The sequence below is a fragment of the Zootoca vivipara genome, chromosome 2 (genome assembly GCF_963506605.1).
Source record: "Zootoca vivipara chromosome 2, rZooViv1.1, whole genome shotgun sequence".
Lineage (NCBI taxonomy): Eukaryota > Metazoa > Chordata > Lepidosauria > Squamata > Lacertidae > Zootoca > Zootoca vivipara.
In genome coordinates this window covers 12,772,916-12,795,542 of record NC_083277.1, presented here as the reverse complement: position 1 = coordinate 12,795,542, position 22,627 = coordinate 12,772,916, and the positions used below count along the sequence as shown (strand labels likewise).

General features: G+C 48.0%; 1 protein-coding gene across 1 annotated transcript; it reads right to left on the bottom strand.

The window, feature by feature from the left end:
* Positions 1 to 156: 156 nt before the first annotated feature.
* NEU1 (neuraminidase 1) lies at positions 157 to 22,627 on the bottom strand. Its single transcript, XM_035107147.2, has 6 exons — positions 22,369 to 22,627; positions 10,596 to 10,788; positions 8,938 to 9,200; positions 7,237 to 7,422; positions 5,947 to 6,166; positions 157 to 1,748 (listed from the first exon to the last, which is right to left on the bottom strand). The coding sequence occupies exons 1-6, from the start codon at positions 22,492 to 22,494 to the stop codon at positions 1,528 to 1,530; spliced, it is 1,209 nt and encodes a 402-aa protein (XP_034963038.1). The 5' UTR covers positions 22,495 to 22,627; the 3' UTR covers positions 157 to 1,527.

The following is a 22,627-nucleotide window of genomic DNA, read 5'->3' as shown; positions in this document are numbered from 1 at the left end:
TGGGAAAGATTGAGGGCACTAGGAGAAGGGGATGACAGAGGACGAGATGGTTGGACAGTGTTCTTGAAGCTACGAACATGAGTGTGACCAAACTGCGGGAGGCAGTAGAAGACAGGAGTGCCTGGCATGCTATGGTCCATGGGGTCATGAAGAGTCGGACACGACTAAACGACTAAACAACAACCTTGGTTTGCAACTGTTTTGGAGGGGTCAGCAAACTTTTTCAGCAGGGGGTCGGTCCACTGTCCCTCAGACCTTGTGGGGGGCCGGACTATATTTTGGGGGAAAATATGAACGAATTCCTATGCCCCACAAATAACACAGAGATGCATTTTAAATAAAAGGACACATTCTACTCATGTAAAAAACACCAGGCAGGCCCCACAAATAATCCAGAGATGCATTTTAAATAAAAGGACACATTCTATTCATGTAAAAACATGCTGATTCCCAGACCATCCACAGGCCAGATTTAGAAGTCGATTGGGCCGCATCCGGCCCCCGTGCCTTAGTTTGGGAACCCATGGATTGCAACCACGTCAAACCCGGAAGTGCATGTCCCTCTCCCTTTATTTGGATTACAACCCATTTTTTGGGATTACAACCCTTTTTGGGGGGGGGGGGGAGACCCCATTGGCGAAAGCGCGACTTGGGTTACAACCTGTTTTGGTTTACAACCAGACCTCCGGAACGGATTATGGTTGTAAACCAGGCATCCCCAAACTGCGGCCCTCCAGGTGTTTTAGCCTACAACTCCCATGATCCCTAGCTAACAGGACCAGTGGTCGGGGGAAATGGGAATTGTAGTCCAAAACATCTGGAAGCCGAAGTTTGGGGATGTCCGTTGTAAACCAAGGTACCACTTTATGTTCCTATGGATAAATGGGAGCCCCAGGTTTCAAGTTATGGATGCCGGGGATCAACGACAGGAAGTGGCCAGCTTGTGAACTTTCCAGGGGTATCTGCCTGGCTGTTTACATCCAGTTCTTGGGTGCTCCTTCTTACTAGAAATAAGTTTTTAAAATTTGACAGAGACGATAGGTGAAAGGTGCATCAATAAATTTATTAATCCATCGCAAAACGTCCCGGCTTTCCTCCTTCCGGTTGACCCCACTTAAAAAACAAACCAATGTATATTAATCGCGTGCTTCTTCATCAGTCTACTTTCGTCGTCATCAGTCTTCCTCTCTCCAACCTCCCCACCCCACCCCCCTCGCCTTCGCAACCTCCACCTGTCCAGAAATTCAATAGCAGCATCTAAAATCAGGAGTTTTTCTGAGGTAGAACGGCAGCCCCAACGTCACTGTGGGGGAAAGGAATGGCTTGGGCCTGCATTGCCCACTAGGGAGGCTTGTAGAGAGTATTTTCTGCCAAATGCCCTTCAAATCGCTGCCCCGGGCCCTCCCACCCAACGTTGCTGATTTCTCCCCACGAATTCCCTTCTATCCTAACCCAGCAGTCGCAGAGCTTCAAGTGTGACTACAAGGCACATGGGGAGAGGGGACGGCCGAGGGCCCCAAAGTGCGGTCAGAGCTTCCCGTTGATGTTGATCTTGACAACGGAGACGCTCTCAGTGGACTGGAAGCGCCCCTTCTCGTAAATGATGAAGAGGCTGTGAGCATCCTCCGGGGCAGCCCCGTCCAGGGACGTCATCGAGGAGTAGCCGCTGGCACCGCTCCAGATCTGCAGGGGCTCCTTCCACCACGAAGAGCCATTGGTGAAGCTCCAACGCAGCGTCATGTTCACCCCTAGGCCAGAGGGGAGAAAGAGAGTGTAAGGTCGTGTTCACCTGACAAAAAAGTTCCTCTTCAACTAGGCCTCGGGCTGATTTTGTATACAGTGGTACCTCTGGTTAAGAACTTAATTCGTTCCGGGTGTCTGTTCTTAACCTGAAACTGTTCTTAACCTGAGGTACCACTTTAGCTAATGGGGCCTCCCGCTGCTGCTGCACCGCTACTGTGTGATTTCTGTTCTCATCCTGAAGCAAAGTTCTTAACCTGAGGTACTATTTCTGGGTTAGCGGAGTCTGTAACCTGAAGCGTCTGTAACCTGAAGCGTTTGTAACCCGAGGTACCACTGTACCTGAAGGAGCGTCTCCACCCCCATCGTTCAGCTTGGACATGGAGGTCCAGCTTTCAGGGTCTTCTGGCGGTTCCCTCACTTCGAAAAGTGAGATTACAGGGAACCAGAGAGAGGGCCTTCTCGGTGGTGGCGCCCGCCCTGTGGAACGCCCTCCCATCAGATGTCAAGGAAATAAACAAGTATCTTGACTTTTAGAAAACACCCGAAGACAGCCCTGCTTAGGGAAGTTTTTATTGTTTTAAATATTCTGTTGGGAGCAGCCCAGAGTGGCTGGGGAAACCCAGCCAGATGGGCAGGGTATAAATAATAAATTATCATTATTATCATTATTTTGCTTATTTATCCATTGTATTTGTGCAACACTCTTCGTCCAGAGATCACAGGGCAGTTTGCAACATGAAAATACAAAAGGAAGACGCAAAATATATAATAAACAAAAGCAAAGCAAGCCAGTAAACACCCCCTCACCATAGCTGTCAAGTTCTCCCTTTTTTTTAAAAGGGAAATTCCCTTATGATGAATAGGCTTCCTCACGAGAAAAGGGAAAACTTGACAGCTATTGCCCCTCACACAACAGGACCTCAACCTCTTATTCCCATGAGGTGGGAGGCTTGAGCTCTCCAAGCCAGTGTGTCCCAAATCTGGGTTTGCAGCTGTCTTTTGGACTACAGTACCCATCATTCCTGATAGCTAGGGATGATGGGAGCTGTAGTGCAACAGCAGCCGGAGACCCGAGTTTGGGAAACCCTGCTCCAAGCTATATGGGAAAACACACATTTTGTTTAACCACAATCACAGCCAATACTAAGGCATAAAATGTATAAACAATACAAGAATTCCAACCTATGGCCGCGCTACAGTAAGATTTTCTCACCCCTGTCCTTCCCTTCATTATGTTCCTCCTTGTACCAGATTTCAAGTGCCTCGGAGACAGGCACCTAACTCTTTGTAAAACACTAAAGGAACAAAGGAACATGTGCACGCTGACAGCACTGGAATGATAGCACCTATTCAACTACACTACAATGGTTAACTGAACACGCAAAACATACCATTGTAGCGAAATGGCTTTGCTTTTACAGTGGTGCCTCGCTAGACGAAATTAATTTGTTCCACGGGTCAATTCATGTAACGAATTTTTCGTCTAGCGAGTCCCGGTTTCCCATAGGAATGCATTGAAACTTAATCAATGTGTTCCTATGGGCTCCGGGGGACTGGCGGCGGGGAAGGCAGGCAGGCAGGCAGGCAGGCAGGCAGGCAGGCGCTTGCTCTCTTGCCTGCCTGCCTTCCCCACCGCCTGTCACACGAAGATCAGCGGGTGCTGCTTGCCGGGGCTTGTCAACCCTGGCAAACAGCGCCCACCGATCTTCAGATCTGTGTTGTGTGACAGGCGGGGGGTGGGGGGAAAGTGGAGGATCGTTCCTCCGCCTTTCCCCCGCCCCGCCTGTCACACGAAGATCGGCGGGCGCTGCTTGCGGGGCTTCTCAACCCCTGCAAACAGCGCCCGCCGATCTTTGGCTCTGTCCCCCGATGCGCTACGGCTCGAGTAAGCAGGAAGGGAGACGGCAACAGCCCGCAGCTTCCCAGGCTGTTGCCATCTTCCTGCCTGCTTCCCCGAGCTGAAGTGCCCGGGGGACGGAGCCGAATTGCGGCGTTGCGAGGGGGAGGCAAACGGCGAAAAGCCCCCGCCACACCGCAATTTGACTCAGGGACTGGCTTGGCGGTGGCGGGAAGAAGGGGAGGAGGGCTTTTTGCCGTTTGCCTCCCCCTTAGCTCGGGGAAGGTAAACGGCAAAGCCCCCCCCCCCCCGCGCTGCAATTCGGCTCCGTCCCCCGGGCGCTTCAGCTTGGGGAAGCAGGCAGGGAAATGGCAACAGCCCCGGAGCTTCCACGGGCTGTTGCCACCTGCCCGTCTGCCTTCCCCAAGCAGCGCCCGCCGATCTTCCGCTTTCCCTCCCCCATCCTGCCTGTCACACAGCGGGGATCGTAGGGGGCTTGAGAAGCCCCCTACGATCCCCGATGTGTTGGGCAGGATGGGGGAGGGAAAGCGGAGGAAAGATCCTCCGCTTCCCCCCCATCCCGCCTGCGCTTAGGCTTCCTCGGCAAAGGCAAGTGGGGGACACCTAGCCCGTCCGCTTGCCTTCGCCGCCTAATGCCGGCTCTGCTGGGTGGGGGGGGGGGAGAAGCGGACTCCGCTTTCCCCTCACCCCGCCCGACACAGCGGGGATCAGACGAAGCTGTCGGTGGCAGGGGGAGAGGAACAAAATCATTCTTCTCCCCCTGCTGCTGAGCCTGCACAGATCCCGGGGTTCGGGGAAGCACTTGCAGCTTGTCCAAACCCCGGGATTTGTCCTTTCTGTCGGCAGTGGGGGTAGAGGAAGGAACGAAGAGAAAGGGCTGCTTTCCCTTCCTTCGTTCCTCTTCCCCCCCTCCGCTTCTCCCCCGCTAGTTCCTCTTTGTGTTCTGCTGGTCTCTGCTGGGACAGAGACCAACGGAACACAAAGGAGAACCAGCTGCAGCAAGGAAAGAAGGCAAAGGAAGATCAGCTGAGAGGCGCTGTCAGCTGTCAGGGGCGCTGTCAGCGCCTCTCAGCTGATCTTCCTTTGCCTTCTTCCCTTGCTACAGCTGGTTCCCCTTTCGCTAGATGAATGCCCTGATTTTCTGATCAGAGGTTTTTATGGCCATGCTTCGCACGACAAAGCGGTGGCCATAGAAAACCTCGTCGTATAGCGAGGCAACCTCTGATCAGAAAATCCTTTCGTTAAGCGGAATTTCCGTCTAGCAGGGCATTCGTCTAGCGAGGCACCACTGTATTGTGTTCTTAATATTCTGTTGGGAGCTGCCCAGAGTGGCTGGGGCAACCGAGGCAAATGGGCGGCATACAAATAATAAAATTATTATTATTATTGGAAATCCACTAATTATAATAAAAACAAAAAAATTCCTTCAGTAGCACCTTAAAGACCAACTAAGTTTTTATTTTGGTATGAGCTTTCGTGTGCATGCACACTTCTTCAGATAATAAAAACAATCACAGCAATTTGATTTGATTAAAAAAATGCATGGCAAAAATCCAGTGCCCTTTTAAGTGTGTTGTGGGATGGCGGGGGGGGGTGTTAGTGGTTTTGTTTTTGTTATGTATTTTGTGTTTTTTATATTGTGATTTTATGTTGTGAACCGCCCTGAGATCTACGGATGAAGGGCGGTATACAAATTTAAGAAATAATAATAATAAAAGGAAGGGCTGCGGTGGCATTTGTTTTCTTGCCTTTTGTCAAACCTTGCATTCTTTCCTCTCTCTTTGGCAACACCTTACAACCAAGAGCACTCTTCAATTTAGAAGTGCAGCGGTTATAAAGTAAAGGTTATAAAGTAAAGGATGGTTAAGTCCAGTCAAAGGCGACTATGGGGTTGTGGCGCTCATCTCCACCTTCAGGCCGAGGGAGCAGGCGTTTGTCCACAGACAGCTTTCCGGGTCACATAGCCAGCATGAATAAACTGCTTCTGGCGCAACAGGACACCGTGACGGAAACCAGAAACACAGTTTACCTTCCTGCCGCACCAGTACCTATTTATCTACTTGCGCTGGCATGCTTTCGAACTGCTACCGGTAGGTTGGCAGCTGAGACAGAGCAACAGGAGCTCACTCCGTCGTGGGGATTCGAACCGCCAACCTTCTGATCGGCAAGCCCAAGAGGCTCAACCTGGGAGGCCTAGTTGCACCATCAGTTTTGTAAGCAGAGGCTGGAAACATCTGTCCCGACCCAGGAACCGGGTCTGCCGTGTTGTCTGCTGAAAGCCGCCCCTCTTCCAGCCACACGGAGCCCATTCTCTCCCTGTCACACACAGATTCCTCCTCACTCACGCTGCCTTTCATGGGCCGGGTTGCTGAAGAAGACGAGGCCGGATTTGACCAGGGCTCCGGCAGCCACAGCGGGGTCTACCAAGGTGTCGTCAAAATTCACGTTCTCCAGCGGGAGGGTGTCACAGGCATCGTAGCTGCGAACCACAATGCGGCAACTGCAGTGGTAGAAGTTCTGGTTCCTGGCATTTATCACCACGGAGCCGTCCGGAAGCTCGTAGGGCTGCAAGGAGGTAATTTGGGGAGGGAAGGTGAGAGAAGGGCAGATTTTTGAAGGGGAACCAGGACGTTCCCTAGCTCTGTTCTGAGGGCTCCGCTCCAATGGCTCCACTCCCCTATTAATTAATTACTTTATTTATACGCCATTTTACATACCACCCTTTATTCCAAAGATTTCCAGGGAAGATTCTTAGGAACGCTTCCTTCGCACTGTTTGACATTTTAAAAACGTAACAGCCAGTGTGCTCGTAGCAAAAAATTGGAAAACCCAAAAAATACCAAACAAAGAAGATTGGCAGCCAGAAATGATTTCATATTACAATTTGGCGATTAAGCATGATGAAATTAAAGGAATAGGAGAGGAAGGGAAGGAATAGAATTGGAAATTATTTGTGAATTACATTAAACAATATGTAGAAAAAGGAGGGATAAGGGGGAAAATATATATATATCAGGGATTTAAGTGTATTGAAATAATCACAACTGTCATTTTATTTACATCTATGTTTTATTTCTGCAATCTGTAAAAAAATCAATAAAGGAAAAAAAAACATTTTAAAAACAGATGCTAAAACTGGGTATGTTCAGCTTTGGAAAGAGGACCCTGAAAGGAGGTTATGATAGCCATCTTCAGATAGCTCAAGGGCTGTCACATGGAAGATGGAACAAGCCGGGTTTCTGCCCATCTGTCCTGGATGCTTTAGCTGAGATTCCTGCATTGCAGGGGGTTGGACTAGATGACTCTTGGGTCCCTTCCAATTCTATGATTTTGCTCCCCTAAATTACACAGCTTAAATGGGCATCGGGGGTAACTTGGAGCAGATTTTTGTGCAGAAGGACTGAGTTTGGCTCCATTTAAAAATGCCACACACTTTTATTATGGTTGTGAATCGCTTCAAGGCTTTTTTTCTAGGGGGTTGGACTAGATGACTCTGGGGGTCCCTTCCAACTCTACAGTTCTACGATTCTGCTTACCGCAGCCAGGGCTTCCAAACAACGCAGCAACTAGCTGCTTGTTTCGTCCCTGGTGCTTGCAGCATTGTAGCAAACCCTCAAGCTCAGGATCACACCCACCTGGCATTCGTCGGGATTGAAGTCGCTGAGCAGCTTCTCCTTGCCATAAGGGATCCCGTGCAACGGCTGCCGCCCGTATTGCCAGTTTAAGCCGTGGTCGTCGCTGAGGAGGCACGAGATCCCGTCCCGCAAAAGCGTCCCGTGGCCACAAACGATCAAACGCCCCTTCTTGGGCTCATAACGTTTCTGAAAGGCAGAGGTGACCGAGTGGGAGTTAGGCCCTTTCCCTGCCGTTATCCTTGCATGCACACGACACTGCTACAGCCCTCTGGATGAGGGTTCTAGAGCCTTGTTTCCTGGCTACCACCGGAAGCGCTGAGCAGAGTGGAAGCGGCAACACGTAGCCACAAACTTGCCATGGGCTGTTGAGCATATCTCCAGCAGCAATGAGGTCTAGGAACTTGCGCTTTTGTTAAACGAAAGTTGAGATTCTCCAAAAGTTGAACATTTAGTATTTATTTAATTAATTTAAATTGTCTCCGTGCCAGTGTATATATATATATAAATTTTTAAAGGAAAATCTCAACGTGGTTTACAGGCTAAATTAAACTGTTGGATAAAGCACACTTCATACCTGTGGAATCATGGAAGACACACAGCCATGGTTATTAAATTAGCTAACTAACTAAACTAACTTCTTTCTTTCTTTCTCTTTCTTTCTTTCTTTCTTTCTTTCTTTCTTTCTTTCTTTCTTTCTTTCTTTCTCTTTCTTTCTTTCTCCCTCCCTTTCTCTCCCTCCCTCAAAACACTACCCATAAACCTGTCGTTCACATTATTAATAATAATTATGATTTATTTGCTGCCCACCTGACTGGGTTTCCCCAGCCACTCTGTACAGCTTACAGCAAAATATGAAAATATCTGAAGAAGTGTATCTGTGTATCTGAAGAAGTGTGCACGCACATGAAAGCTTATACCCAGAACAAACTTAGTTGGTCTCCAAGGTGCTACTGTTAGCATAAATCCTATGTAAGGAAAAAAAACTGCATGTGACTGATTGTTTACATTATAAGACTGCTGTAACTTCCCCACACACAGGAGACAGTGTAACTTGATCTCCTGTCATGTGATGTTCTTTGTTCTGTTTCTACTTTCACTTCTGATTGAATGAGAGTGATGGTGAATACACTTAACCAGGCATCCCCAAACTGCGGCCCTCCAGATGTTTTGGCCTACAACTCCCATGATCCTTAGCTAACAGGACCAGTGGTCGGGGAAGATGGGAATTGTAGTCCGAAACATCTGGAGGGCCAAAGTTTGGGGATGCCTGCACTTAACCATCGCTCCCTAATAAACGTAGTTAAAAGCTACGATTGTTTGCTGTCTTCTTTACCGAAGCCAGAGGCTAGAGAAAGAATATAGGGCTTTACACCCCGATATTCTAACAGCTACTGGACAATTTTTAATTTTTTTTTATAAAAAAAACCACAGTGAGACATCGAACCTTAAAAACTTCCCTAGATGCCTTCTGAAAGTCAGATAGATGTTTATTTCCTTGACATCTGGAGAGAGGGTGTTCCACAGGGCGGGTGCCACTACCGAGAAGGCCTTCTGTCTGGTTCCTTGTAATTTAGCTTCTCACAGAGAGGGCACCGCCAGAAGGCCCTCAGAGTTGGACCTCAGTGTTCGGGCAGAACAATGTTGGTACGCTCCTTCAGGTATACTGGGCCGAGGCCGTTGAGGCCTTTAAAGGTCGCTTACCTGGATGCCATAGCCTGGTCCCGGGGCAAACATGGTTGTGCCAACCTCCTCAGAGAGGTTCCGGGGGATGCTCCATGTGATGCCGTCGTCGCGGCTGCGAATTATCATGGTGCTGGCCGTGGGGCATTTGTTGTAGTGAGCGCAGAGCGTATAAACCAGGAACACAATGTCCTTTTCAGAGTCCACCACCACCGCCCCAAGGTTGAGGCCATCCTGCAGGGAACCGTCGTCAACTATGAAGGAAGTCGGGGTCCAGGTGGCGCCTGGAAGAGACAGGCCGGCAGTGCTATATTTCTTTATTATGAGAAACGCGTCTGAGGCGCCGCACAAGACTCTGGCACATGTGAGGCGTGTGCCTGCCTTTGCTAACTTGCCGCCTTCCAGAAGTTTCCGTGCAGGCCAGGTGCTGGTAGGAGTTGTAGTCCAAAGCCCCTGAGTGGTGCCAGGTTGGCAGACACTGGCATAAGCTTTCACGGCGGTGCTAGAAATTAGCCAAGCGCATTTTGCGACCGGCGTGGGCCCAATTGTGACTACATGGAGATCTCTGGATGCCATGTTGGCGACTGATGTCTCTATCTGGCTGGGCCCTCCGGCTTCCTTAAGCAGCTAAGCAGAAGAGCTTATTTGTTGCATTCATATCCCATCTGTTTCTCCAAGGAGTACATGGTTCACCCTCCCCACTAATCCCTACAACGACCCTGTAAGGTGGGTTAAGAGGCTGTGACTCTGAGGACCTGGGAGATCAGGGTTCGAATCCCCCCTTGGCTATAAATAAAATAATACAGTGGACCCTCCGGATATGAACTTAATTCATTCCGGGGGTCCTTATGCACCCCGAAAATTCCGCAACATGAGGTGCCGCTTCTGCACATGCATGGCGTGATACAGCGCTTCTGCGCATGTGCGAATCACGCAGAGTGTTTCTGCGCATGCACGTGTGGCAAAACCCGGAAGTATACACTTCTGGGTTTGCCACATTCGCAACCCGAAAGTTACGTTACCCGAAGGTAACATAACACAAGGGTCCACTGTAATAAATAATAATAATAATAAAGATTAATAGAGGAGGGAAGCACCAGTTATGCTGTTTTTGGAGGAAAAAAGCGGGATATAAATGCAGCAAATTAAAAAAAGTTTAAAAGCAGGTGGCTTCCCTTAAGACACACACAAATAAACAAGGAGCCCACCTTCGTCCTCCCCTGAAATTGTGCTTCAGCACAAGGGACGTGGGGGGCACTGTGGTCTAAACCACAGAGTCTAGGGCTTGCCGATCAGAAGGTCAGCGGTTCGAATCCCCATGACGGTGAGCTCCCGTTGCTCTGTCCCTGCTCCTGCCCACCTAGCAGTTTGAAAGCACGTCAAAGTGCAAGTAGATAAATAGGTACCGCTACAGTGGGAAGGTAAACAGTGTTTCCGTGCGCTGCTCTGGTTTGCCAGAAGCGGCTTAGTGATGCTGGCCACATGACCCGGAAGCTGTACGCCGGCTCACTTGGCCAGTAAAGCAAGATGAGTGTCGCAACCCCAGAGTCGTCTGTGACTGGACCTAATAGTCAGGGGTCCCTTTACCTTTACTTTCTGCTCCTCAGGGGTCTGTGAACACCCTTTTCTTCCAACCCCCTCCCCACAGGCCTTGCTCCCCTTCCATTCTCCCCTCAAACCTTTGTCCAGCGACCTGCGGAGGGCTATAAACTTAGCCCCAATGTCGGAGGCAGAGTGCTTCCTGGCTTCGGAGAAGGCCAAAAGGGTGCCCTGTGGCGTCGCCGCGATGAGGGGGACTCTGAAGGTGTTCACCTCCCCAATGACGCTGCCGCTCACCCACAGCAACTGTTCCATCGTGATCAGGGGCTTCACCTGCCGAGAGACAAAACCAGAAGGGACTTTCGAGGGAGAACGGGTTTTTCAAACATCCCCCGCAGGAACACACAACACAGCCATTGGCCAAAGCGAGGGCTCGGTGCGCGGCGCAGGTTTTGACCCCTGTAAGCTTAGCCCAATCAAAGCAAGAATGGGGGGCGGGGGGGGCAATGGCCAAGAAACAATTCAACCCTGAAATCAGGACCAGCTCTTTGACTAGGCTGGGTGGCGCAGGGCGCCGGCCCACCAGGGGGGGGCGCCACGCAGCCGCGCCTGCCCGTCCACCGGCCGCTCCGCCGCGCAGCAAGCCCGCCCGCCGTGCAGCAGTGCTCTCGGCGACCGCGCTGCGCCCAAACACCCGCCCGTCGCGCTGGAAAACGGGGCGGCGGAGGGATCTGTCGCACCACGGCGCCAAAGGTGCTTAAGACGGCCCTTCCTGAAATGGTCCAATGCCTCGCCCCGGGTTGCTAGGATGTGGTGGGAGGCAGGGAAATGCCTTTAAACCTTAAAACCAAAGAGAAACTATTTTCCAAAATGTATACAGTGGTACCTCGCAAGACGAATGCTTTGTGCAACGAAAAACTCGCAAGACGAAAGCGTTTTGTGATCTTTTTGTTGACTCGCAAGACGAATTTTTCTATGGCCGTGCTTTGCAAGACGGTTTTTTTTGCATTTTTGTTGTTGCTTTGATTTGTTTAAATTGGAAAATCGCAAGACGAAATTTTCGCAATACAAAACGACTCGTGGAACGAATTAATTTCGTCTTGCGAGGCATCACTGTAATTTGCTATTAGATTGGGAAACAAAAGACGAGCTTGTTAAGGCCTCAAGAACACACCGGGCAATAGATATGTTGTTGTTGTTTAGCTGTTTAGTCGTGTCCGACTCTTTGTGACCCCATGAACCAGAGCACGCCAGGCACTCCTGTCTTGCACTGACTGCCTCCCGCAGTTTGGTCAAACTCATGTCCGTAGCTTCAAGAACACTGTCCAACCATCTCGTCCTCTGTTGTCCCCTTCTCTTTGTGCCCTCAATATTTCCCAACATCAGGGTCCTTTCCACGGAGTCCTCTCTTCTCAGGAGGTGGCCAAAGTATTGGAGCCTCAACTTCACGATCTGTCCTTCCAGTGAGCACTCAGGGCTGATTTCCTTCAGAATGGAGAGGTTTGATCTTCTTGCAGTCCATGGGACTCTCAAGAGTCACAGTATAGATTTTAACCTCTGGGGAAAACTCTGGGAAAGTGACTTGAAGTTTGCAGCATGTTATTCTTTGAAGGGGAGCTACCTGAAAATGAGTCACAGGTGGTATTTAACTTTGAGTAGGCTTTTAAGATGTATAAGACCAGGCATCCCCAAACTGCGGCCCTCCAGATGTTTTGGCCTACAACTCCCATGATCCCTAGCTAACAGGACCAGTGGTCAGGGATGATGGGAATTGTAGTCCAAAACATCTGGAGGGCCGAAGCTTGGGGATGCCTGTATAAGACTGAATCAGGTAAGTGCTGGAGATGCAAAGAGGTGGAGGGAACGTTAACTCATATGTGGTGGACTTGTAAAAGTATTGGGAAATGATCCATAATGAATTGAAGAAAATGTTTAAAAGTACTTTGCCAAAAAAAAAAAACAGAGTCCTTTCTGTTGTGGATAATTCAGATAGAAATTCCCATGTGATGAAAAAGGTTATTTATGTATGCTACTACTGTGGCCTGTGTTTTGTTAGCCCCAAAATGGAAAAAGAGCGAGGTCCCAACCAAAGAAGAATGGCCACTTAAACTGAGAGTATATACACAACTCACAGACTTAACATATAGAATAAGAGAACAGGAAGAACATATGTTTAAAAAAGATTGGAAAACGTTTATTGAATATATGGGAAATAATTGTGTACAGCTGAAAACGCTGGCAGCGTTAAGATAAATTCAACAGTGTGAACAAGTTTTGATGGATGCAATAATGGAAAACCGATTGGTAGAGTTTTTGTAAAATATGCAGGGATTTATGGTATGCAAAATGAACCATGGAAAGAGAAGAAGGGAAGTCATTGATATCTTAAGGATGTAAAGTGAGTGTTTTAAATTGTAAAACAGAAAATTTAATAAAAATTATAAAAGAGGAAATGGCTTTAAACCAGTCTCCTAACCCTAACAGTTGTGTTATACGTCCACTGCCAGAGGCATGCCTGTGAATATATATTGGTATTATTAGTTAAATTCGCAAACCACCCTTCCTCTGCAGATCCCAGGGTGCTTCACAGCGTAAAATCACATTGAGCTGGTTAGGGCAGGGTGATAACGCCAAGGTTGCAGGTTTGAGCCCTGCAAGGGACAGCTGCATATTCCTGCATCGCAGGGGGCTGGACTAGATCAGGCATCCCCAAATTTCGGTCCTCCAGATCTTTTGGACTACAATTCCCATCTTCCCCGACCACTGGTCCGGTTAGCTAGGGATCATGGGAATTATAGGCCAAAACATCTGGAGGGCTGCAGTTTGGGGATGCCTGGACTAGATGATGCTCAGGGTACCTTCCAACGATCATAAACCAAGCATGGGGCAGGACGGCACTAACGTCAACACACATTTTAAAATGTAGAGCAAAGCACCTCTTGCTTTAGTTAATAATAATAATAATAATAATAATAATAATAATAATAATAATAATAATAATACCCCGCCTATCTGGCTGGGTTTCCCCAGCCACTCTGGGCGGCTTCCAACAGAACTTTAAAATACAATAATCTATTAAACATTAAAAGCTTCCCTAAACAGGGCTGCCTTCAAATGTCTCCCCTAAAAGTCTGGTAGTTGTTTTTCTCCTTGACATCTGGTGGGAGGGCGTTCCACAGGGCGTGTGCCACTACCGAGAAGGCCCTCTGCCTGGTTCCCTGTAACTTGGCTTCTCGCAGCGAGGGAACCGGCAGAAGGCCCTTGGGTTTGGAGCTCAGTGTCCGGGCAGAACGATGGGGTTTGCACAATGTGCTAACTCAGGGCACAGTGTGCTAGCAAATGTGAAGCTCTCCACGCCTTCTTACACATCCTGTGCCGTTTCCCTGCTATTTTCCGGTCCCACAATTGCTGTTTTCTGCCAGGCATGTGATCAGAGGTGCCAATGACTCATTGGCAGTGAAGCTAGGAGGCGAGCGCTCTGCGTCCTGCCTCGATGGTCATGCTCCAAATGAGCGCATGACTCTCTCTCTCTCTCTCTCTCTCTGTGTGTGTCCTTTGACTAAATCGGCCTCCTCCCTGCCTAAACCTGGAATGTGTCAGGTTCAATGTCAGGGAAGAGAGTTCTTGATAAGCCTGTTCCCCTGACATGCTTCTCAATGGAGGAACAGGGAGCGAGGGCATTCACCTGTCTCAAGAGACAATGGAGTGTGCCTCCGGGGGTGAAGTCAAACCACTGCATTCCCAGTACCAAAGGGATCTCCCTGGGCACAAGTATGGAGGCCCTGGGCTGCTCAGACCACAAGACTCCCCTCTTGTCCTCACTGATGTGGTCCAAAGGAAAGCAGAGCAAGACATTTGGCACCAGCGCCATCCAACCGTCTTAGGGACTCCGTTCCGGATTTATGTAAGGTTTACTCCTTAGTCTTTTCTTCTCCTAAAGATCTCCCGCAAGGCAGTGGAGGTTTAGGGCCAGAGTTCTCCTTCCCAGGCTGATGAGACCCTCTGCTCTTCGCCTCCCTCTGCAGCACGTGCAGAACTGCCTTTGGACCTTTGAAGCGTGGAAATATTGCCGCCTTGCAGCCCTGCCCTCTTATCGCCCTTCTGGGAAATCTGAAAGGGCAGCATTAGGTGGGAAGAGCTGTAGCTTCGGGGTAGAGATCGTATGCAGAAGGTCTCGGGTTCAATCCAGGCTCAGACTCCCCGCCTGAAACCCTGGAGAGCTGCTGCCAGTCAGTGTAGGAAGTGCTGAGTTAGATGGAACAATGGTCTGACTCTTTGTATAAGGGTATATGTTTGTATAAGATATTCCCATGAGACGTCCCTAACAATACAGCCAGCGCTCAGCACATGTGCATCCTGCGGTTGCTGCTAAGATTTTCTCGTTCAGTATCAGCGAGGCTTCAAAATGCTTTACTGTGGCTGGATCCTGACCAAGTTTTTGTAGGTTTACAACAAAGGTATTGACCACCCCAGAAAAGACAGTAGGGCTTCCATGCTTCTTCAAAGGACAGAATTCGCCTTCCAATATGTTTTTTTTTAAAAAAAGTTATTTATCCCCATTCCCACGCCTATTGCCTTATGATAGCACACACAAATTCCAATTTTTAAAAGCCACATTAAATCTAACTGGAGTAAACAAGTTATGCATCAATGCTTTTTATGTCTTGGCTGAATAGCTTTCTTTTACAGAAGCCTGATAAGGCAAGCGGCACATAAAGAGTGATTTGATTTCACAGCCCAGATTCTTGTCTGTGATCACGATCTGCTTGGCTGCCAAGCTGGGCATGCGGTTAAACCGTTCTCATGCAAAAGTCGCTGGAACTTAGATGTGCATTATGCTAATTAATTAATTAATCAATTAAATTCATATGCGGCCCCTTCATCTGTGGATCACAGGGCGGTTTATGGTATAAAAACTGCAAAAACAAAAACCCTGCATAATAACAAACACAACACTATCCCACCCCACTCCTTAAGGTATTGCGAAATATCCTGTCCCCACTTCCATTTGTGAAAACTTGCAGAGTGTTAGCATCATTGTCTTTTATGCCAACAGCGACTTGGCTTTTTCTGGCTTTATGCCAGAAAACTATGCCACACTTTATCTAAGAAACTGCTGAAACATCTTATCAGCGTTCTGTATTCCAAACAGAAGTTAATAAAGGAGGAACTCTCTGCACTGGAGAACTCCATCAGGAATCACCCGGCCTGGCAGAAGTTCCACAAGGAAAAACAAACCATTTACCACTCTCAACTGGAGTTACTGAAGAACCAGAAAAATAAAAAACTCTGCAACCTTTCCAACCTACAGGCCACCAATCAAAACAAGATCAACAACATTGTCAATCTTTCACAGCAAACACTCAGCCCAGCTGAGGAATCCGTCCTTTCACGGGGACTATCATTCTGCCCTGCCAAATCCCAACACATGATTCAGTTCTGCGGGGACCTGGAAGCATTTTTCCGCCGTTTACGCCTGAAGGAGTATTTTCATCACACACAAGAACAAGACAAAGTAGAACAAACTACATCCCCACAACACAACACCTCTCAACTTACTGGGGAACAACCATCACCCTCCAAACGCATCAATGAACAGAACATTGACCACCAACTACCACCGAAAAGAAGTTACACAAAAAGGGACTCCACATGGACCCCTCCTGATGGACGCAATACCACACTAGATCTGTACATCGAATGCTTCCGCCACAGAATCCAAACGGATGTGACCAGAAAACACCATCGCTTACAACAAAATCTAAACCATGCTGAAAGGAGAGCCATAGAAAATCTCAGGAACAACCCAGACATTATAATTAAAGAGGCAGACAAGGGTGGAGCTGTCGTCATCATGAACAAAACTGATTACATCCAAGAGGCCCACAGACAACTTTCCAATACTGCCTTTTACATGAAATTGGACTCAGACCCCACACAAGCATACAAAAAAGAACTGAACAAGATTATTAAGGAGCTACCCCTACACATCCAAGAACAGATCCTCACAAACACACCAGCGGAACCTCGGCCAGGAACTTTCTATCTTCTACCCAAAATACACAAACCAGGAAACCCAGGACGCCCCATCATCTCAGGTATTGGCACCATTACAGTGGGTGTTTCCGGCTATATGGACTCTGTTCTGAAACCATATGCTATCAGTGCTCCCAGCTACGTACGTGACACCACAGATTTTCTGAGGAAAATACAATATTTGAACAATCTTCCTAACAATACTATACTAGCCACTATGGATGTGGAATCTCTATATACCAACATCCCACACAATGATGGTTTACAAGCCATAAGGAACACCATTTCAGATAAAACCACAGCGGACTTTGCTACCAAACTCTGCCACTTTGTCCTTACCCACAACCACTTCAAATTTGGTGATGACCTGTTCCTCCAGATCAGCGGCACAGCCATGGGCACCCGCATGGCCCCACAGTATGCCAACATCTTCATGGCAGATTTAGAACAACGTTTCCTTAACTCCTACCCACTCAAACCTCTCCTGTACCTGCGATACATTGACGATATTTTTATTATCTGGACACATGGACAACAGACCCTGGAAACCTTCCACCAGACATTCAATGACTTTCACCCCACCATCAACCTAACAATGAACCAATCTATGCAAGAAATACATTTTTTGGACACTACTATAAAAATACAGGATGGACGTATAGACACCACCTTATACAGAAAACCAACTGACCGACAAACATATCTACATGCTTCTAGCTACCATCCCAAACATACCAAACAATCCATCGTATACAGCCAGGCCTTACGTTACAACCGCATCTGTTCCAACTCTACAGACAGAGAATCTCACCTAAGAGATCTACAGCAAACCTTTTTAGAACTAAAATATCCACCTGATGAAGTTAAACAACAGATCAACAGAGCCAGACAGATACCTAGAGAGAACCTGCTGCAAGACAGACCCAAAAAAGAAAATAACAGAACACCACTAGTCATCACATACAGCTCCCAAGCTAAAACAGTACAACGCATCATCAGAGATCTACAGCCTCTCCTGGACAATGACAGCTCCCTTTCTCAAGCTCTGGGAGGAAGACCTTTCATTGCCTACAGACAGCCACCCAATCTTAAACAACTCCTCACCCACAATAATACAACCACCAGACTTAACATGGACACTGGTACCAGAGCCTGCAATAAACCCAGATGCCAACTTTGCTGCCACATACACCCAGACAACACCATTACTGGCCCCAACAACATCCAACATACCATCTCAGGACTATTTAATTGCTCATCCTCTAACATTGTGTATGCCATCAAATGCCAACAGTGCCCTTCAGCTCTCTATATTGGACAAACAGGCCAAACCCTACGCCAAAGGATAAATGGACATAAATCTGACATCAGGAACCAGAAGACAGAAAAACCAGTAGGAGAACACTTCAATCTCCCAGGACATTCTATACAAGATCTCAAAGTAGCTGTCTTACTACAAAAGAATTTCAGAAATAGACTGGAAAGAGAAGTTGCTGAATTGCAACTTATCACCAAGCTCAAAACCATGGAGGGACCTGGTTTGAACAGAGATATCGGGTTCTTATCTCATTATACATGATAAGCGATCTTCAGCCATCTCAACCCTTGCTTTTTCATGCAAAACCATTTGCAGTCGTTTGCGGTCATCAACAGCTATCAGTCAGTCAATCACCCATTTCCACCACCCTTCTGGGTGATCCCCCCTCCCCATCCCCACCCCTCCCCACCCCTTCTCTACATAAGTGCCTGGAAACTTCCATTTCACTGTATCTGAAGAAGTGTGCATGCACACGAAAGCTCATACCAAAATAAAAACTTAGTTGGTCTTTAAGGTGCTACTGAAGGAATTTTTTTATTTTACTTCGATCCAGACCAACACGGCTACCTACCTGTAACCTTGGCTTTTTCTGAGTGTCAGTGCATAGGTGGCCGAAATGGTGAAACAGGGAAGTATCAGCAGGCTTGGTTAAAACCACTCTGGGCATTGCAGCTCTTAGAGTAGAACAGGGGTTCTCCTATCAACTCCTAGCACTCTTAACAAACTACACTTCCCAGAATTCTTTGAGGGAAGCCATGACGGTTTAAAGTGGTATGATACTGCTTTGAGTGTCTAGTGCAGACAGGGCCGTTGCACGTGGAACCATGAAGAGAAGACCCAGGTGGCGCTGTGGTTAAATCACTGAGCCTAGGGCTTGCTGATCAGAAGGTTGGCGGTTCGAATCCCTGTGACGGGGTGAGCTCCCGTTCCTCGGTCCCAGCTCCTGCCAACCTAGCAGTTCAAAAGCACGTCAAAATGCAAGTAGATAAATAGGAACCGCTACAGCGGGAAGGTAAACGGCGTTTCCATGTGCTGCTCTGATTTGCCAGAAGCGGCTTTGTCATGCTGGTCACATGACCTGGAAGCTATACGCCGGCTCCCTCGGCCAATAATGCGAGATGAGCGCGCAACCCTAGAGTCGGTCACTACTGGACCTAATGGTCAGGGGTCCCTTTACCTTTACCTCCGGTTAAGAACTTAATTCGTTCCGGAGGTCTGTTCTTAACCTGAACCTGTTCTTAACCTGAGGTACCACTTTAGCTAATGGGGCCTCCCGCTGCTGCTGTGCCGCTGGCACACGATTTCTGTTCTCACCCTGAGGTAAAGTTCTTAACCCGAGGTACTATTTCCGGGTTAGCAGAGTCTGCAACCTGAAGCATTTGTAACCTTAAGTGTCTGTAACCCGAGGTACCACTGTACTGCAACATTTTGTTGCAGGCTCATCTCCTATTTGTTGCCTGGAAAGCAGGGGAAGAGGAACGACAAGGCCTGCAGCGATGGTGTGCTTTTTGTATAATTTTTCAATTTTGGAAAGCTGCCCACCCCAGTCTCATTGCTAAGCCGCAGCTTGTTTAAAAGTTGCAGTAACTGGGAACAGCTACGTGGCACTGCTCTCACATCTGCTTGGCACTTCAGAAGACTGCCTGCGTACCTAGGGAACAATGCAGCCAAGGCTGGGGTCAGCTCGACATTTCCTTCCCACAAAACATAGGAAGGAAGGGCAGATATGTAGACAAATCGAGGAGGAGGGCAAGCAGATGGCCACATTGCCAAGAGGTACAACCAGGGAGAAACCGCCCGCTGCTTTCTCCTGAGAACTTTCCACCAGAAATAAATAATAATAATAATAATAATAATAATTTATTATTTGTACCCCGCCCATCTGGCTGGGTTTCCCCCAGCCACTCTGGGCAGCTTCCAACAAGAGATTAAAAATACATTAAAACCTTACAGATACTCAAGAGTGCACCCTGGAAACCGGTAGAACAGCAAACATGATTCTGGAGAGCAGGGAAGGCCATTTCCTGCAGGTTCATGATGCCGCTAGCTAAAGAGCCAAAGGAGCTGGCTTGGCACTAACACAGCAAACAAGCTTTAAGATTTCAAGAGCAGAGAATACCACCATCACCTGACACTGAGGTGAAAGGGCAAATCTGATGGGATAGTGAAACAGATCCCAGAACTGTTAATCTCTGTTAATTCCACCTAAACATTAGGAAGAACTTCCTGACAGTAAGAGCTGTTCGGCAGTGGAATTTGCTACCAAGGAGTGTGGTGGAGTCTCCTTCTTTGGAGGTCTTTAAGCAGAGGCTTGACAGGCATATGTCAAGAATGCTTTGATGGTGTTTCCTGCTCGGCAGGGGGTTGGACTGGATGGCTGGCCCTTGTGGTCTCTTCCAACTCTACGATTCTATGATTCTATGATTTCTCCACCTAAAGAATCAGGAATTGGTTTCAGCCGCAGGCTATTGAAAGACAAGATGCTCAAAGCAAACATCAATGTTAAGAGAGGACACAAGCAGGGTGAATGGGACAATATTGCAAAATGGTACCACTGAATTCAATTTGGGGGGGCATCTAACTTCAAGCAACAACACAGCACCCTTTTTTCTGCAGCCAGGGTAACGAGTATATATTAAGGGTAAACATCTGATGAAGTGAAACGGCCTCGGTCCAGTATACCTGAAGGAGCGACTCCACCCCCATTGTTCTGCCCGGACACTGAGGTCCAGCTCTGAGGGCCTTCTGGTGGTTCCCTCGCTGTGAGAAGCCAAGTTACAGGGAACCAGGCAGAGGGTCTTTTCGGTAGTGGCACCCGCCCTGTGGAACACCCTCCCACCGGATGTCAAAGCGAAAAACAACTACCAGACTTTTAGAAGACATCTGAAGGCAGCCCTGTTTAGGGAAGCTTTTAATGTTTAATAGATTATTGTATTTTAATATTCTGTTGGAAGCCGCCCTGAGTGGCTGGACCCAGCCAGATAGGCAGGGTATAAATAATATTTTTTTATTATTAATAGTAGTTGTAGTAGACTCTGGCCAGTCAAGACAGGAGAGATCCAGGCTCAATTCCTCACTCCACCAAAAAGCTCCCTGGATAACCTTGTGCTGTCACTCTCTCTCAGCCTAGCCTACTTTGCAGGAACGTTGTGTGAGGATAAACTTGGGAGAGGGGAGGCGGGAGAAGAACCGTGTATGCTTCTTTGCTCCGGGTAGAAAACACGGTTTATAAATGCAGAAACAAAAATAGATAGTATCTGGCACCATCAAATGTCTTGATTCAAGGGTGGGGGATCTGTGGCCCTTTGGATATTGCTGTACTCAAACTATGACCAGCATGGCCCATGATCAAGGACAACTAGAGCTGTAAGTCCAACAATATGGAGGGACACAGAGATGCCATTACACTCTCGGCCGTTGCTTTCACCTTAACTGGCTATATGCAGGGGGAAAGCGCTGGATTACTGACTGCTATTAATGGGGGGGCGGCTGCAGTGCTGTTTTTCTTCTGATTGTCTGAATGTTTTTAATAATCATAGAATTGGAGAGCTGGAAGGGACCCCCGCGGGTCATTTAGTCCAACCCCATGCAACAGAATATTGCATTGAGAATCTCAACGCAATAGATCACATTCAAGAATCACTGGGCCGTTTACAATATAAAAACTCAAAAATGCAGAACATAGTAACAACCAACCAACAAAACAAAAAGGCCATAGATTGTTTAATTAGCCAAAGGCCTGGTTTTACAGGAATGTTTTTGCCTGGCACCTCAATATATGTAATAAAGGTGAGCCTCCTTGGGAAAAGCATTCCAAAAATGGGGAACCACCACAGAAAACTAATATGTGCACACACACATTTTTAAATCTATTAATTGTTATAAAGTATTGCCCCCCTTTATTATTTTAGCTGTTCTTATTTTATCTGTAAGTCATCTTGAGTCTCCATCAGGGAAAAGGCAGGGTATAAAAATATTTAACAACCACCACCACTACCCAAAAGACGGAATAAGCATGTGCTTAGGGCACAAGCAAAGCAGGGGCATGCACAAAAAGCAAACAAAATATTTCTTTTGGAAATAATTTGACACTTGATATTTCAGAAAAGGCATTGAAGTAGGTCAACATGACAGGAGGGTGGGAAATCAGAACTTCCTTATACTCCACACACACCCTTCCCCGTTTCTAGTACCGTTTTTCTTTTGTTTGTTTTTTTACTTACATATAGGGTGGAGACACACCATAATCTATTTTTTTAAGTGTTTAGGGCCTCCAAAGCTTTCCATCCGGTCCTGACCGGGGGACATAGCTGCCAAGTTTTCCCTTTTCTCGCGAGGAAGCCTATTCAGCATAAGGGAAAATCCCTTAAAATAAGGGATAACTTGGCAGCTATGCCGGGGGAAAGGAGAGAGGCACAATACGTGACCGGACCGGTTGGGTTCAGTGGGTCTGAGTGCCCAACGACTTGTCTTCCAGTTTTGTGAGGTTGGGGAGCAGATTGGGGGGAGGGCATGTCACGGCCAACACATAGACCCCCCCGGGACATTTCCAATCGTACCTGATCAGGGGTGGCCACCCCGCGCGTTTGCCAGCAGCAGAGGCCTAGAAACAGCACCGGCCGTAGGCAGAGGCCCAGCCTGGTCCAAGGATAGAATCCCCTCCTGGGATCACGTCTGGCACCCATCGCTTCGGCCGTCAGGATCCCCTCTTCCGCATCCACCAGGGCAGCTTCCCCTTTAAGCGCGCCGCGGGCACCGAATGTTGGGTTTAAACTGTAGCAACCCGAGGGAACTCCCGGGCCGCTAGCGGGCCTCTGA

Coding starts and splice junctions, on each gene's coding strand:
- NEU1 (XM_035107147.2), bottom strand. CDS start 22,494: ATGGGTGCCAGACGTGATCCCAGGAGGGGATTCTATCCTTGGACCAGG. Junction 9,201..10,595: donor CCGCAGGTCGCTGGACAAAG/GTTTGAGGGGAG, acceptor TGTCTCTTCCAG/GCGCCACCTGGACCCCGACT. Junction 6,167..7,236: donor TCAATCCCGACGAATGCCAG/GTGGGTGTGATC, acceptor ACCTCCTTGCAG/CCCTACGAGCTTCCGGACGG.